This window comes from Typopeltis vanoorti, chromosome 20 (assembly GCF_054136105.1).
Source record: "Typopeltis vanoorti isolate ZY-2024b chromosome 20, IOZ_Tvanoo_1.0, whole genome shotgun sequence".
Classification (NCBI taxonomy): Eukaryota; Metazoa; Arthropoda; class Arachnida; order Uropygi; family Thelyphonidae; genus Typopeltis; species Typopeltis vanoorti.
Window position 1 is genome coordinate 110,297,983 of NC_143568.1, and position 18,406 is coordinate 110,316,388.

Below are 18,406 nucleotides of genomic sequence, written 5' to 3' on the forward strand. Positions count from 1 at the left end.
GTTGTTGTATGGCAAGGGATCGAACACGTTTTATATTAACATTTTACATTTTCTCACTGTTTAGATGATGAAGAAAGAGCTCATTTGTAAGTTTTCCACCTTTTCAATTTATTTAAATATAAAAAAAAAAAAAACCTCATTGTATAAAGAAAAGCCTTCCTTAGAATCATTTTGGCAGGAATATAATGCAAATGTGTAGACTGCATTGTTTTCGCTATAAAGAATGCACTGCAAATAAGGCCAAGAAGAGAAAGAGAACAAGGGTGCGTCATAAAATTTCGTACTTCATAAAGGGAGAGAAGTAGAAATAAAGGCTTATCGTTATATCTGTACCCTGATACTTCAAAGAATTAGTTTTCGGTGATACGAAGAACTGGCTTGGAAATAGTTAACGGGGGGGGGGAATAGAGAGTCAGAGGTTTCTGACACGCAGCTTTCAGAAAGATTGATCGAGACAGCAGGTGCTGTATTTCAGTTAGCTGAGCAGTGGAATGTTTCTTATGGCTTTTTAAGACAAATTTGTAATCCGATACAAAGAAGCGATGCTTACTGAGCATCACAGTCAGACAATTGTGATTATCAGCAGGCAACAAATACCCCTGGTCGTCTTATACCCTTCCCATTCCCACGAAAATTACCACCGACAAGAGATCCAGGTCACACGAAATTATCAACCTTCAAATTGTTTATCCAGAGCCTCTTCGATATCTTTTATACAATTTCAAACAGTACAATATTTCGTATGAGAAATTTTCTTTCTGGATTTATTAGTGGACCATAGTTCTTTATAAATATATACAATCGTCGACAAGTTTCGCCAGCTTAAGTCTGTCTGGCTTCTTCAGGACAAGAAATGGGTACGCTAACGTTAAATGCTAAAAAAAAAAATGGCGTAACAACAGTTAAATTAATTAAAATTGAAATGACGCGTAACATCAAGAGCGTGGAGTCTTAGTCATTGTTTGTTGATCGCGTTTTATGATTTTTCGCGAAGTTGAGTTCTGCTAAACATATATTAAACTTTGCCAAATGTCTTTTAGTATCCTGCCTTGATTCCTGTTGAGATTGTCTCCTGTCCGGAGTACCACTTCAGCTTCTTTAAAGTTTCTTCATCTGAAATCTTCAATGTTCCGCATGGAGCTGTTGTCTCAATCGATGGAGTGGTTCGAAATCGAGAAATGATGGGCTAATCCTGAGGTATCTGTTCCGTTGTGGTTGACATCCCCTATATGTTATTTTTTTTCGGGTTTCTAGGCTTCGTGATGCTTGATCTATGCAATTCCGTCCACAGGAACATGGGATGTTATATACACCTGCGCACTTGTAGAAGGCGATGCTGTCCTTAGGAGATCTTAACATGTGTCGTGTAGTTTGAATAGGTTTGAAGGCAACCCTGATGTTGAAAGACCTCATGATTTTTACTATTTTTGTTGAAGCTGAGCCGCCATAAGGTATGCCAGTGGACGATGTATAGTGCGTGACCGAAGATTGTCGCTGTGGGTTGTTTCCATTGAGAATCTTTTGGATGAAACGCGATCAACAAACAATGACTAAGACTCCATATAAATATCTTAAACTTTATCGTTACATGCACATGTTCCTTCCGCCACTACACTGAAAATGACGATGATGGTTAGCGCCTCCTTGGGTTTGTTCCGCCTACTATAGCTGATGATGGATCGTAAGCGATGTGTTGAACGAAAGTGTAAGACATGTTTGTTCACTCTCATGACCGTACGTGGGAAGATATTAACCACGATACAGTGAGGGAAAAAAAGTTATTACGTATTTCAATTTATTGTGTTTTGTATGAAAATAATCAACATACTTTTAAAAACAGCCCTGAAATTTTTAAGACGGTTATCATTGCTACACAATCAGCTGGGTATTTCAGAAAGCCTAACAGAGAGGAAAGTGGTGAGGGAAAAAAAAAAAAAAAGAACTTCGAATTAAGTCTTCGTTTAAGTCTTTTAGCAGAACCGATTGCACTGCGAAATCGATTCTGAATGCTTAAGAATTTCTTTAGCAACACTGATACAAAATGAAAATACCGGGAATGCAATTTTACATCTATTTTCACAAAAATAATTCCCCACACTAATTAATGCAATTCACATCAAGTGCGAATTAAACTATAGTGTTATATAGCGGAGAGATAAACTGGACTGGAACGTAGAACATTTGGAAAAAAAAAAAAAATGTGACTAATGTTTCTTTTTTGATAACGTCAACTATTTTGGCTGCTACCTGGTGGAAGCAAGTATCTACTGTTGCCGTGGAAACAACAAGCAAACGTTATATTTTATTACTTTTGTAACTGAAGGGGAAAATTGTAGGATTTCACATAATAGAAAAGGTACTTGAAGTTCGAAAAGTAACTCGGTATTAATGAAGGCGAAAATTAAAAACAATCAATTACCATAATATTAAAAGGATTCTGTCATAATAAAAAAAAAAACACTTTTAAAACCCGTTTGTTTATTATGTGACCCACAAAACTTTGTAATCATAGTATATTAGTACTGTGGGCTGGTTAGGAATCTTTTTTTTTTCTATTTTTATTACTCTTATATAATTTTTTGTATTTTTTTTACATTTTTAAAAATTTATTACTATGAACTTTCTATAAGATGGGTCGATTTTATTTTATAAGTTGCACGTTTCTTAGCTTTTCTTAAAGGATTTATTCATGTATCGCAGGTGAACTCTCAAGGCGTTTTCTAGGCTTGGAAGTTTATGAAAAGCGGGGCAAAAAAAAAAGGAAAATTACTGTGGAATACAAAGCCTGCAACGTCAATTTTCGCCCACATTTCAATGAACCATTGTTATTCCACGAGTTACTGTTCTTTAAGACTTTTTCCCCCTCTATACGAACGAAACGAAAATTTGTTGAGAGAATAAGGAGACCAAAACTCCCATTTCTGCGACTTCCATTAGTGCTTTCTAGTTCCCAATAGCGTACAAGTGGCACATTGTTGAGGAGATGCTCGTACATCAGTTATCTCTCACGGGCAGCAGCGCACTCAGGGTTTAATCTTGAGGAGGAGGGGGGGGGGAACACCCGAGTTGAGTAAACGATTTGAGAATACACACTACGAATCGCATACGACCTATGACTGAGCATCTGCAACGATCGCTAATTCATAAGTAGTATAGAAATAGAAGACACGACACATCATAAATATTAAAAAAACAAAGAATTTTAATTAGGAAAAGATTTTTGGAAAATTTTCTAGTGTTTTTTTCTTGGGGGGGGGGGGGGGGCAAGATCCCATTTGTCCCCCCCTCTGGGTGCGCCACTGCTCACGAGCACTGTCGGTGCCAGGTTATTTTGCGCCCTAGGCAAAGTTTACAAGTGCGCCCTTTATTTCATAAACTAAAATGTTTCTAACTGACATTAAACAAAATAAAATTGTCTTTCAGGTTAAATTAATACGTAAATTAATAGGGCTTTTTATTTTCTTTTTTAATTAATTTGAAAATCCTCTGTTATAATTCATTTACAAAAAAAAGCTATAAAATACGAAATTTAATATTTTGAAATGTTAACGTTTTAAAATATTTATCTTAACTGAATTTTGAATAGCGGTAAGTTCAAATCCTTTAAGCAAGGAACAAAAAAGAACCAACAGTCAAACAGTAAAATAGTGTGATGTGTGTGAGGGATAAGGAAAAAGAATCGATATCTAAATCATATATCACTATTTAATTTTGATATTTTAGTAAAGTATGAATAAAGCATAGCTTGAAGTTTTGCGCCCCTTCATGGCTAGCGCCCTCGGCGGTTGCCCAGATTGCCTAACTGGTAGCGTCGGCCTTGCTCACGGAGATATTCCATCTTTTCCATATTACGCGACTTGATTTGCGATTCTTAAAAACCAGAACCTCTCAATATATATACTTCTGTAGGACATGACATCAACTGTCGTGCAAAAAAATAATAGCATTTTGCGATGTAAGCCAAGCTCGTGGCTGTCGTAAATGTCTTATTTGGGGCCAAAATAAAGGGCCATAATCTCCAGAGATAAAAAATGGGGGAGGAAAGAAAGATTAAGCGTGCCCCTTTTGTCTTCATATTTAGAAATATATAAAGACGTGAAAATGTCAAAAGAAAAGCGATTCGCAAGAAACGGAAGGAAACCGGATCAATTTAAGTTTGCCCTCTCGGCGACCAATGACTTGTCATCCGCATTTATTAGTGAAATGGGACTCCGCCACGATTCCCACAGTGCCGTAACAAGGTGATTACAAATGTTTTAATCCACTTTCCATTTGCTAGCCTCGACCTAGTTAGGCAGCAAGAAAAATATTTCAGCCTATTTGCCGGATGTACGAGAGCAAATTGTTTCCTATTCGAAGAATAACAGCAACTCGTACGAGGTCAACATTTTGTTAATATCGGATGTGAAAGGCGAGGTGCGAGTCGGTACTGAACGGACCCCGTCCTTGACCTTGCTCATCCCGAATGTCGACGTGATATCGGAGATGCTTTGTTTCTCTAACAAAGCAAAGTCAACAGCAGCTCTTGAAGAGCACATGTGGCAAATTGTCTCGGTGCTAATAATACCGCTATCTCCCTCGACCCAAAGTTAAAAACATCTCAAGTGAATTCACGACTAAATGCGCTAGTTAGCACTCGAAGCTAGGCAGTATGCAGAGTTGTTGATAAGCGACTTAGCAGTAAAAATTTTCTCCAATTTTTCCTACCCTAACTATTACTACTGGCGTGATTCAAAAATCTAAACGTTTACAAGCCTCAAATTCATGTGGGCCATTTTTAGGCGTTTTTATTTTGACACTGTTTAATCAAATTTCTTTTATTTTTGGAATTTGGACAATACATTAAGGGGAAAAGATGACTGATTAAACTGCAACGAAAGAAAACCAGTTATCCACTTTTTAAAATAGGGAACATCTTTCACGGATTACGCATCGCTTATTTATGAGTGACGCCATGAAAGTTTTTATAACGAAAACTAAACGTAACGAAACAGTATTTCCACGAATACTGCGTGCAATGATACTCCTCTAAATGATTATTTGAGTGCAAGGCTGGAAACGGGACATGATTCAGAGTTCGTCGACTTTCGGCGAGGTGTTCTCAGAGGCTGTGGTATGAATCATCAAGTCAGTAACTGAGATCTCAATCAGCGTTGGCGATTAACAAGCTGATCTCATGATATCTTTTGACGCCACGGTCAAAAGATATCCAAGAAACAGCCAGAAAGGCACGCAGACAATGGACAGTTGAAAAGCTGTGGTATGAAGTCCCGAATCATTTATATACACCCTGAAATCAGATGGACGTATTTGGGTGTGGCGGCTGCCACGCGAGTGTTACCTGAGCATAATCGTGACGTCTGTCGTGTGAAATCCCTTTGTGCGAATGCTGAGGAAAATGAACGCTGGATATGCGCTATTGCCTTATTCCATAGAAACAACCATTTCAGTATCAACGTGACCATCCCATCCAATGTTATACTATCAGGGCGGTGGTAACATGGCTTAAGGAAATGGGAGATTGACAGACAGGCACATTCATCTCCCATCGGAAACCTATTGGCACCACTGGAGATTTAAAATATCGACTGAGAGACCAATGATGTGTTACTTCACTACAGGAATTTTGGTGAAGGAATGGTCCAAAATGCTTATTATGAAAGTCTACCCATGAGAATGGAATCTAATTTCGAAGGTTATGAAAATAAGTGAAGGCTGTTGAGACATACTCGGCTGACCTGCATACGTATCAGACTTTTCCCATTATATCTGGATCGATTGGTGCTCTCATCCACTTATCACCCGCTCGCTCGGGGCTCCACGAGCTGGAAGTCGGCATGAAATAATGAATGACCTTCGCCTTTATACCAAAATGCAGTTGTACTCAAGCAGAAATTCTGAAGGATTCACATAATTTCTTAACAATATGCCACTCGCATTGAAATAAAAATTGACTGTGGCCTGAAATTAGCAGCAATAAAAAAAAAGAAGAAACAACGTGTTACCACTGTAAGCATTACCTTGATGGACCCGTGATTTCAGTCAGGATTTCTCCATGACTGCAGGTCGTAAAGAGTCCAGCTATTCCTGTCTTCGGCCTTTGTTCTCCATTTTCTTCCAACTTTCTTAACCATTGGGTCTTCCCACTTTAAGGCTGGTCTTCCAGATTTTCTTTTGGTATCTCTCGGATACCAGTTTGTTACTCTGACTGTCCGTCTGTTGTCTCTCATTCTGGCGAGATATCTGCCCATCTATTTGTGCTGTTGTAGATTGCTTTTATTATATCTTTGAGTCCAGGTTTCTTCCTAACATACAAGTACATTAATTTTACAAACATGCAACTGCAGGTATGATGGTGTCCTCAATCCAATTTAATAAGAAATGCTATCGCTCTGTGCATCGTTTGTGCTGAAGCAGCTCCGGCTAGGTCTATTATAGAGATTGAGAGCGTTCTTCAGACCAATTATTTGTCTTAAATGTTTAAAACGTTTCTGAGAAGAAACTCTGCATCCTCCATATGAGATCGGCAAACATCTGCAGCTAAAATTCTTCTGAAAAGGAACCTAGACGGGATTCGAATCCAGGTCTTTCCATCGAAAGGGCGTCATTGATAATGAATGAGCTAAGGAAGCTCAAGTGAATCTTGGGTCTTTCTAGTATGTTAAGCGACCGTAAAAGAAGGATGTTTGTTCAAAACAGTACTTGGTCAATTACGATCAGGTTTTTCATAGTTAAGTGCTTAGACAAGCAAGATGAGTTTACTAAAAATGACTACAGAGAATCGGGAAATATGGTCAATATTGATTTGTGCACGGACAACCAAAGGTAAACCCTGCCTTTTCCTTGTTAACTCAAAATGCTTTTAATTGATTGATATGTACGCATTTAAACCGGCTGAGGTCAATGGACCGCCTCGCGTCTGCGACGTAAGGTCATTAATCAGCCTCAAGTAGGAGTTGGCAACAGAAAAAAAAAAAAAAACATGCAAACGTCGAGTTCAATATTGTGGTTACAGGACAGCCAACGGTCCGAGGCTAAAATTAACTTGCAATTTGTATTCAGAAGGTGCGCCTACTGACCTAATTATGAAAGTGCATTGGATAGAGAGAAGAGAGAAATTATCTCCAAACCTGCATAAATGGAAATGTGCCAGATATTGAAATACGGCATCTGGTTATTCAAATACAGAGCAAATGTGAGGAAATGTAAGCACAAAAGATTCAGAACCATTTATTATAGAAATGGGACGAATTCAAAGTTGGTGTTTTAGAAGAGCGGGGAACAAAATGATGTATCGGTGTGTGTGGGGGGGGGGGGAGGTTAATAATTAAGGGCATTTTGAATGACTTCAGTGAATTAATTTTTATTAAGCGATTGGGAGAGAATGAATTAATACCAGTGTTCTTTAATTTTTCTGTGAAAACTTACCAAGAAATTATATTCTTGTTTACTCCTTTATCCAAATGTAAGCAAACACTTTTATGACGACGCAAAAGCTTGTCCGTGGTCGAGGTTTCTTCACGACTGGGCTCCTTATATATAGAGGGTGATGACCTCCCATTATGGAAAAGATCGCTACCCTGACCAGTTTCGATCTTTATTGAGGTCTTAGTGGGAGCCAGACCCAGAAGAGAGAGTCCACTGATATTATCTTAAAGCTTCAATATTTATTCTTATTCGTAAGGGTGATTTACCATCGCATGATGGTCCAGTTTCTCACTTCAATTCTTTGTAAACAGACACCCAACTTCTGCCGCTGCTGCAAAAATCTGACTGCTATAAGGAATTTCACCACGGAGACCTCCTTGCCTGTGCAGCTCATCTTTGAACAAATGAAATGGAAATCCAAATGGTCGCTCTTGATATCTCTAGGCTTTTATCGTGTTTGGCATAAATTATCAGTAAGTTCACATCACGTGGTCTGCTGTCTTTTCACTTGCCAGCTTTCTCTCTGGATACATTGTGAGTGTGTGATGACAGACAAATCTTTATCAGCAAACTTCTCGATTACATTCGCTCAACAATGACCTTCTCTGGTTGACTGTAAATCTAATCCAATCCACAAAATTTGCTCGCAACAACAGTAAACACTTTTGCTCTTCTTATTTCTTTCTCTGTATCACAGATCGTCAATTTCTATAAATTTAGACGATCTTCAATGGCGATTTCCAAGTCATTCTTCAGCACAGATCTAATAACCTTGTGAAAATTAAAATTATCATTTGATTATTACTTAAAAAAAATAATTCCTCCCGAAATCTTCAGTGATACCGAAACTAAAAATAAATCTTTTCCCTCAAATTCTTCTTGCGTAAATGTACTGCAAGCATCTCCTGCTCAGCAGCCAAAATATTAGGTTCTCTCTTTGATGCTTCGTTGCCTCTTGAGAACTCTGCACAAATCAAACATTCGTCCAACTATTGAATACGGCAGTTTTTGCAGACGTAAAATCTTGAAGGAGGAAATATCAAAAACCTCGCTTCATTCTTCATTAAGGCGCTGCAATACCCCAGTTGAAAAAAAAAAAAAAAAAAGTCAGGTAGCTAACATACTGAGCTTGATTGATTCTTGTTCATTTTCGTAACAGCGACTTCCCTGTGTGTGTGTGTGTGTGTGTGTGTGTGTGTGTGTGTGTGTGTGTGTGTGTGTGTGTGTGTGTGTGTGTGTGTGTGTGTGTGTGTGTGTGTGTGTGTGTGTGTGTGTGTGTGTGTGTGTGTGTGTGTGTGTGTGTGTGTGTGTGATATCATACAATGTAAAAAAAAAAAAGCATATAAGGATAACTTCTTCATTTCTCAGAACACATTAAGTTACAAATTCCCCTCATTCTACCTTCCTCCGTAATTTCATTGGATCCTTCCCGCATGAGTACGAACTTTGCAGAATGAAAAATCCTTGCTTCTCATCCATTAACCGTCAATATTTAAATTATAAATTTAGCGACACTCCGGCTGGAAAACACAGGAATACTGAGCTGAACAGATATTTGTTCTCGCACTTGGCAATCCTTGACTCGATACAGAAGAGCAATAAAGTGGATCAATGACTCGTCTCTCACCGATTCATTTCCGCTGTGTTTGCACACAAGTTCAGTTGCTGCCACTTCCATTTTCCGCAAACACTTTCATGGTCGCTGTTCATCAAAATTGGTATCGGTAATTCTCACCCCCCCCCCCCCGCGCGGTCACTTTCATCTAAATCGCTTATGTTCCGCTGGTTAGTTACTCTCGCTTTTCAGTTCGATGTCTTCTCGAATTTAACTACCAGTTTGGTCAACCTGTGTAAATGCTTCCATTCCAAGAATACGGCGAAAGGTTTTAGACCGCTGACTCTTATGTGAAAAGCACGTGCACTTTCACTTGTCAGGAATATCCCGAAAACGTAAACAAACCCGCACGTACAGACACGCTAAGAAAATTCTCTCTTCCGTTTTCTTGAATAAACAGCTTCTGGAACATCTCACACGTCTTCGAAAGAAGGCGGTAAATGTGAAAGAAAGAAGGACCCGAAGAAGTCTTGCTTCCTTTGTAAAACGCACTTCCCTTTGGCTGGTGGGAGGTGTAGTTTGAAACAAAAACATAAACACGGGATTAAAGCGACAGGATTGCATTTGGAGATGAAACAGAAGAGATCTACAAAGTGCTTTCGACTTTGATCAACTAACGTGCAGCGATGACGTCACTTCCAGGAGGAAACTGGATCTAACAACGTGTTTTTTTTTTTTTTTTTTTTTTTTTTCCCACGGTTTTCGCAAAGGGTGTATCTAATATATAAAACATTTTAGTGGTTTGGTAGAATGTCGTAGTACGACTTCTTAAACCACATAATTCAGGTATAACAAGTATGGAGATGACCGCCGACTATCACACTTTTGTACAGTTCAAAGCGCTCAAGTAAAAGTATTCCTGTATAGTCGACGACTAAAGGTGAGTTAGCCAGTCTCATACGAAAACTCGGGTTTTTCGTACCCCAGAACAGGCAAACCGGCCTCGCATCTACACCCGCATCGCATCTACAGACATAGGATGCACCGGGAGGCATAGAGCTAACCACCTTATCCTAGAGGTGGTCGTGGTTTCGAATTCCTAATAGGCCATGCCTAATACGAACGTAAGAGGCCGCTAGGGCCTAATATACGTATGAGGAGGAGGAGGATAGCGATAGCACTCATCACAACAATTTAACCAAGAGGCGGTTTCAAGTACTATTAGATTCGTTTAGTCCGCATTATTCTTCGGCCCTAGCTGGTCGAATTTCATTAAAATCTGTCAAGCCATTTCTGCTTTAATCTCTATTGAATCTCAATCTGTTTCAATCGAATCCCTTTCGTTGACAAAACGATTTAAATTATCATAATTAGGCCCTGGGTGGGTGGGCCTGAATGAAATTAGGCATTTTATCTGAAATCGACTAAAATTTGTAAAACCCTCTCTCTATTCTGGTTCCAGCCGAGCTAGTTTAATAGAAAATGACGATAAATAATAATTGGGGTTGGAATCGCGTTCAGATGCAATTGAACCTTTATAAGAACTTATCAACGCAAGGAAAGTTAGTCGGTCTAATACAGAGGTGGAAGATTTTTTTTTTTTCCTAGACAAACTAGCCAAAGAACATGCACAATTTACAGACAACATTTTAACAAGTATAAGTTAAGCACTTTATCGTAATAAATCCTGAGGTTATGAAAACCAAGGATAGTTAGTCGGTTGTGCGCAGGAAACGCCTGAAATATCAACGACGGACGATGGTACATCTGCCAAAAAATGCAGCACGCTCTGTTGCGATGATGAAAGGTCGCGCTACAAAAGAATACAAGAGGCTTGCTTTTCTTTGCATTCTTACGATCATTTCGTATTTTGGTATTATCATCATCAAGTGTGAACTCTGCGGTACAGAGTTATCCCACTACTACTACTACCAGATGTGTTCCAGATTGGTATTATGTGCATGTAGAAATATAACTGTTTTGCAATTGAAATGGTCTGATCCGACATCCTTGCAAAACCGAATATAATCGATCCACCTACAGTCGAGGAATGATACGCATGTATGGATGAAAAAGATCCAAAAAGGATCTAATAAGTGGTACAGTTTGGGAAATGCAGTAAAAGTGGTTCCATTTAAGCCAAATTTAAATGTCAAATGAAATTAATTAATTACACCAAACGTTAAGTTCCCCAAAATTCGTCCACCACATCGTTATGAAGTTATGAATGGTAAAACGATCCCAAGAGGGTGCTCCGCATGGTTGAAAAGCGCATAAAACAGGTCATAAGTCTCCTTATAAGAAGATATAACTATCAAAACTATTAAGCAACTAAATAATTAAATTCACAATACAAAAGTGCAATTAAAGATAGTAAAGAAAAAAATGAACATGTTACTAAGCGCTGATTTTTTCTTATTATCATCAAAGAGACCTCCAGGGAGTCAGGAACTCATCGAAGGAGGTCACACTATTCGCACCAGCTGTCGTACTTGTTCCCGAATTCATTCACGCTACTTGCGCACACAACATTCGACGAAAATCCATTCCAATCACGCGCCACTCTATTAGAGAACAATCTAGCACTAACTTCCTTTTGACAGCATTCATTCTCAACTTCGATGGATGCCTCTTGTCCATTCCCTATAATTTTATTCTCCATAAAATGCAAAATCCATCGACCTGAAATCCTGTCTAACCCTTTCAGCTGTCGGAAGTTTCAGAAGTCTTAAGTCTCAATCACATCACCCCTCTTTCTCCTGTTTGCTAGTTTCTGCAGCCTACACATTCTCAATCTCCGTCTTCATACTCAGTATTCCACAATCCTGATATCATGATTAATCTCTGCTTTGCACTCTCTCCACTGCATCAGAATCACAACGGAAACCAGGAGACAGACCTGCGCGCAATTGTCCAAGCGACGTCTTAACAAAGCATTGTAAAGAGTCAAAAATAACATCCTTATCTTTACATGTCAAGCAGTGACGGATTTAGGCATAGGCGGAGGAGGAATCAACCGCCTCTGGCCCCGCAAGGCTAGGGGCCCCTGGCCTGTATTATATATATATATATATATTTAGTAAAAATTTGAGAAACTAATATTCCATTTTGTTTCAATTTTGTCTTAATTCTTGGAACTGCTGTCTGTACTGTTGTTTAATCGTAACTATATAATAAAATAAATTCTATTTTCATTTTTGTTTTCCCAATCGACCGCTTCAAATAAAGGCGGTATAAACGGTTAAGGAACCAATGAAATTATTGTAACCTTCAGTATCCTTTATCGTGGTTCGGTTGTTGTAAATGTAATTATAAAATAATTGTTTTGAATATATATGCATATTTAATATTTTAGCCATGAAACGAACGTACTTGTCGGGGGCAGCAAAAAGAAAACGACGAAAGGAAAAAGAAAAATTATCGCTCTCTCCAAAAAACTCCTTGGAGGGTTTTTTGACTTCATCTTCGTCTAAATCTCAGAGCAAACGATCGTCAACCAACACGTGATGAACGAGACGAAAAAGAAGAAGATAGTCTAAAAAATGATAACCTAATAGAAAACGCTGAACGAAATGAAGAAAATTCTGCGAAGGAAGAAGAAGAAGGTGCTAAATATGACGAAACAACCGACAATGCTGAACTTGAACGAGATGTGCACGACACAGAGGAAAATGCCGAAGAAGAAAAAGAACGAGGTGCTGATGTAGATCAACATAAACAACCAGACTCCAATAATTTTCCAAAAGCTGTGCAAATATCGGAGAAAATGGTAAATTACTTTATAAATAATAAACCGTGCAATATCGGAGACGTAACATCTTTAAAAGTTGAATATAATGACAGAAATCAGACGTACTACAGAAATATTTCATCATTTTTACTGTGAAAAAGCAAATGGCACAAAAGAATATCGAGAATGGCTTATTTCTTCAGAAAGTAGCAAAATGATTTACTGCTATGTTTGCAAAGTTTTCACACGTTCTATTACTAAATTTAGTACAGGATACAATGATTGGAAAAATCTTAATCCCGCATTGAAAGAACACGAATGCTCTAAAGAACATACTTCCTCAATGTTGATTTATAAAAAAAAGATTGTCGATAACTGGACGTATTGATTCTCATTTGATGAATGAGATAATATTGAACAAAAATATTGGCGAGATGTTTTCCAAAGAATTGTAGCCACAGTAAAGTCGTCAGCAAATTTGGGCTTAGGATTTCGGGAACACAGAGAAGATGAAAGTGTTGGTGGTGGTGTTAACAAAAGAGGAAATTTTATAACTTGTATAGAATATTTATCACGGTTTGATTAGTTTATTAAAAATCATTTAACAAGATATGATAATATCGGAAGCGGGAAGGTTAATTACTTATCTCATACGAATGTGACGAATTTATTGCTTTAATGGGGACTGAAGTAAAGGAGAAATTAATTTTGGAAGTTAGAGAAGCTCTGTATTATTCGTTGATCGTCGATTCCACACCCGATGTGAGCCATATAGACTAGTTAACTTTTATATTGAGATAAGTAAATAGTAAAGGAGATGTGCTGGAACGGTTTTTTGGTTTTCTGCAATTAAATAACCATTATGCAAAAAATTTAGAGGAACTCGTTTTTAACAATTTAAATGCTCTATCTTTAGATATAAAAAATTGTCGTGGACCAACATACGACAATGCGGCAAATATGACTGGCAAATATAATGGTGTACAAGCAAGAATTAAGATGTTGAACGAATCAGCAATTTTCATTCCATGTTCCACTCACACACTTAACATTATTGGAAACTGTTGGAGAAGCTTGTTCAAAGGCTGTTTATTATTTCGATTTCGTACAGAACGTATATAATTTTTTTCTTTCTAAATCTACGCAACGATGGAATTTACTTACAGACAGTTTTGCCGATACAAATTCCAAACATATTAAAAGAATCGGCGATACAAGGTGGTCATCACGAGCTGATGCCGTATCTGCTTTGCGATTAAATTAAAACAGATAACAGACTGCAAGCCAAAACATTTCGATAAATACGAAATTGCAGCGTTAACAATATTACGGGATAGATTATTGCAAAGAATAAATAACACGTCTTTCGCTTCAAGAAGTTCAAACACATTTGTTGCAATGTGTAAAACTTTTAAAATCTTTGCATAATTTCATAATGGATGAACGAAATGATTTTGAAACCATAGAACGACAAGCAAATCTATTAACTGATGAAACAAAAGAAGAGATAAAGAAACAAAAAAGACATTTTAATGAATTAAATACAGCATCAAATAACACGATGTGTTAAGTCATTTTCAATTATTTATTGATCACGATACGAGTAAAGATGACATAAACGATTGCATTTCTAAATTGGGAAATATAAGAATGATATTGAAATTAGCTATTTCAATGACGAAGTCCATCATTTCTTAAAATACATAAAAGAAGAAGAAAAAATCGCATGTCCATTTCAAATGTACAAAATAACGGATTGCAATCAACTTTTCCAAATGTAGAAACAATACCAAAAAATGTTTTAACGATGCCTATTTGCAATGCTTCTGCAGAAAGATCTTTTTCCGTCCTTAAGCGTGTCAAGAATTATTTAAGAAATTCATTGGGGAAAGATCGACTATCAAATTTGTCACTGATGTTTATTGAAAATTCTATATTTCAAGAATTAGAATTTGATTTATTAATTGACAAATTTTCTGCTGCAAAAAGTAGAAAAGTGCCAGTATAATTTCATAAAATACTTATGTACAAAATACAGACTGTACCTGAATGTGATTATAATATTATCGAATTGTTCCTATAATATGTAATATGCAATTAAAGTTACCTACCTATTTTCATATTTATATGTATACAAAACATTTTATACTTTTTGTTGTGAAGTAATTATTGTTATGTATGTATGTATGTGTATGCATTGTGCAATTATACATAAAATATTAAAAAAAAATTAAAATGAATTGTTTGTAACTTAATAATTTAAAAGGCCCCGAAAATCGCAAACGCCTCGGGCCCCATAATGCTCAAGTTTCGTTTGAGCGCCATTATTCTGTAAGCAAGGTGATTAACCTTATAGCAAAAATTAAACAATTTTTTGCTATATGACCCTTGAACTTCAACTTCCTGTCTACTAAAACTCCAAGATCCCTAGCTTCACCAGTTTCTTCTAGCATAATCCCACCAGTATAATACGACACTGGATATCTAATCACGCCGAAATGCATTACTTTACATTTACTGACATTGAACTGACACCCGTTTTCCCATGCCCACAATTCCAGCCTATTCAAATCATCTGCACAGACTGCATATCGGCAGCATTCATGATTACCTTACCCATCTTTGCACTATCAGCAAACGGCTGTATGTCACTCGTCAAATCATTCCCAATATCATTAATGTATAGAATGTGGACCAAGCACTGATCCTTGTGGTACACCACTGGTTACCTTAATCTTGCAGTCTCACATCCCTTATATACCACTTTTTGATAATATGTCAGTCAGCCATCCTCTTATCCCCGCTAATATTCTATAAACCAAACCATTTTCTCCAATTTATGCAACAGTCCACCATGATGTATTCTGTCAAAAGCCTTAAGAAAATCCAAAAGTATCATAATGTATTCATTCCCCTTGTCTAACTCAGTGGTAACATTACCTTTCTTTAGTAAACTCGTGCTGTTCATTGCAAAGTAGAGATTCACTGTCAACCCATTTCTGAATGCGCGACCTAACCAATCTTTCCAAAATCTTCACCACCACTCCTGAGATACTGGTTGGTGGATAGTTGGAAAAAAGTTACCAATTAGCGTCAACCTCATGGTCGATTCTGTATATTCATGAAGAGAAATTCTCCACTGGGGAGGAAGTTTTTGTATCCACTAGCTGCGACATATTAGCACAGGGTCGTTATTTATGGAGAAACAGCGTTCCCTCCCGATTATGAATCCTTCTCCAAAATTAGTACTTTTATTTTATTGATTTATTTTATTTTATTTATTTTCGCAAAATCCCAGTGTGCATTCCATGAAAATAAAGATGTATAAACACAATGTACTCGCTCAAAGAAAGTTAATGACCTGACAGAGACATTTGTAGTATTACCATATATAAGGCAAATGCACAGCGTGGAAATCCTCTGGGATTCTCTCTTAATGTTTAAAAGCCCGCAACGCCTGATCAATATCTATCTTTCATGGCGCCATTTTCATGCCTCTGTCTCCGAATTTTTGTCGTTAAAGTCTTCGAATAGCGCACTTAAAGTATTAGCCAAAAAAGAAAAAAAAAAAAGAAAAAAAACGACTAATGTTATCGTTCGCAGTTAAAAATCTGTGAAACAAAAATTTTAAATTTCTTTTTCCTGTTCACTTACATAAACATATCCTAAAAAAAAAAGTTTAACAAACCTGCTTCTAAAATTATCGTCGCAAACTGCAAAAATATTAAGGTTTTCACTGAAGTCATTCTAGTTTATTACAAACTTCTTGTTGGTGCTGTTCAAGCTTTCATTACTGACAGTTAAATGATTTTTAAGGCGCTAAAATCAGAGAGAGACGACCTTCCTTATGATTTCGCACCACCACCGTTTCTCGTATTCGCGGAATGGCTGCTGCAGTTTGAGATAATACAATTGGCTCTATAGAATTCAAATAGATGAAGAAAGAAAATGGCTGGCACATGATCTCGTCAACAGAATGGTTTTCATATCACAAAGTGGATAAATTAATTTCATTTACTTGACAAGATGTAACCTTCAACTGAGTCAAACAGTCGAAATAATCGAGTTTTGTTTGGTCGGGTGGCTTGTGCGAGTCTGCTAGAAGATAATTGTTTTCTCGCTAAAAGCTAACCATCCCAATGTTTGTTGGAGTTTGTTCCATCGTCGGCTAAGAGAGCCCAGCGCGCCACGCAGTGTACAGTAAACAGATCCTGGCGTAAAAATAACTTGCACAGAAGCGAACGATGAACAGTTGACGTACTAAAAATAGAGAAAGAAAAACCCCAGACGCCAACATGAACCACCACTTAAAACAATCATGGACTCAATTGACATGTTCTCTTAATGCATGCTTCTCAGCACGACAGTTAAAGTTCACTTTTGAAAAAAAAAAAAAAAAAAAATTGACTCAAATTCAGCAAGTCTTCAACTCGCTCAGACTCTTAATGTCTTTTTTGTTAAAACCATATTCCTACTTTTTCTTCCACTTTACACGTTATAAACATCTTAAACACAACATATTGCATCTCCGCTTTAACTTTTGTTAGCATATATATTTCTTAATTTTTATGACAATCCCATCCATGAACGGTTGTAAACCGTAGTAAACATGGCTGTCTCAGAGCAAACGATGAAAATCATTTACTACTTGAAATTATTCTTATCCTTTGCTGTTATCATCATATTCTCAAACTGAACTGCTTCTTACACCACACTATCCTGCACGCTTCATTTTTTTTTTTTTTCCATTTCGAAAATAAACTATATTGTCAATATGTTTATTAATCAGTTAAAACCAGTCTCTACTCCTTTTAAATAATATTTAAAATAATAATTAAATAATATAATCAAATATTATCGATATTTGATTATAATCAAATATCGATAATATTTTAACAACAATACATTGAAATATTTAAAAAAAAAAATCTGAAGGAGGCTGATTTTCTAGAACCTTAGTTCAGAAGATGTCTCCTTCTGGATGTAAGGCGGAAAATATTACAATAAAAGCTTGGATCGACATCTTTTATTCCACTGACCGACCGAACACACAAGCGCCAGTCATTCAGTCGGTACAGAAAATAACTTACCTCCACGTTAGGTCAAGTTTGGGCCACTTTTGACCTTGTAACGCGTACCGCTTCACCCGCTCCGATGTCCCAATCATGTCGGGCACACCACATCGCTTTCGTTTCATCAGTTCTAATGTGGCATCGTCTATAATTCCTGTTTGAGAGATATTGGCGAACTTTTGCATAGTTCTTATCGCCTTTCGAAGTTCTTCGTCTGTACGCAGATTTCCAGTCTGCAGATCTGAAGGAGGAAGATATCCATACTTCGTGAGGAAATCCTGCAGAGAACAACCGATACGTTAAAACTTCGATATCAGTTAATATCTAAATTATGAATTAATCTGCAATAAAATAGGTGTAGCTATAATGAAAGAAAAATAACTATCCCATTTATAATACAGGTGCATTTAAGGTTTAGGTTATGCAATAATTACAGTGGCAGCTCAAATAATGTAAAGAGCATAAACGATTTTTTTTAAAAAAAAAAATCTAAAGCTACCAAACTTCAAGAAGCAGAAGTTAATAATAATAATAATAATAATAATAATAATAATTTATTATTATTATTATTATTATAAAAACCTCCATGGAGTCAAAGACTCATCGTGGGAGGTCCACTGT

At 37.0% G+C, this 18,406-nt stretch overlaps 1 protein-coding gene across 1 annotated transcript in view; it reads right to left on the reverse strand.

Annotated features, from left to right (window-relative positions):
* Positions 1-18,406, reverse strand: part of LOC150095787 (matrix metalloproteinase-2-like) — a 172,217-nt gene that overhangs the window by 115,870 nt on the left and 37,941 nt on the right. Inside the window, exon 2 of the mRNA XM_090409774.1 lies at positions 17,804-18,063. Coding sequence (XP_090265900.1) covers positions 17,804-18,063 — 260 coding nt within the window. The remainder of the gene's footprint in view (positions 1-17,803; positions 18,064-18,406) is intronic.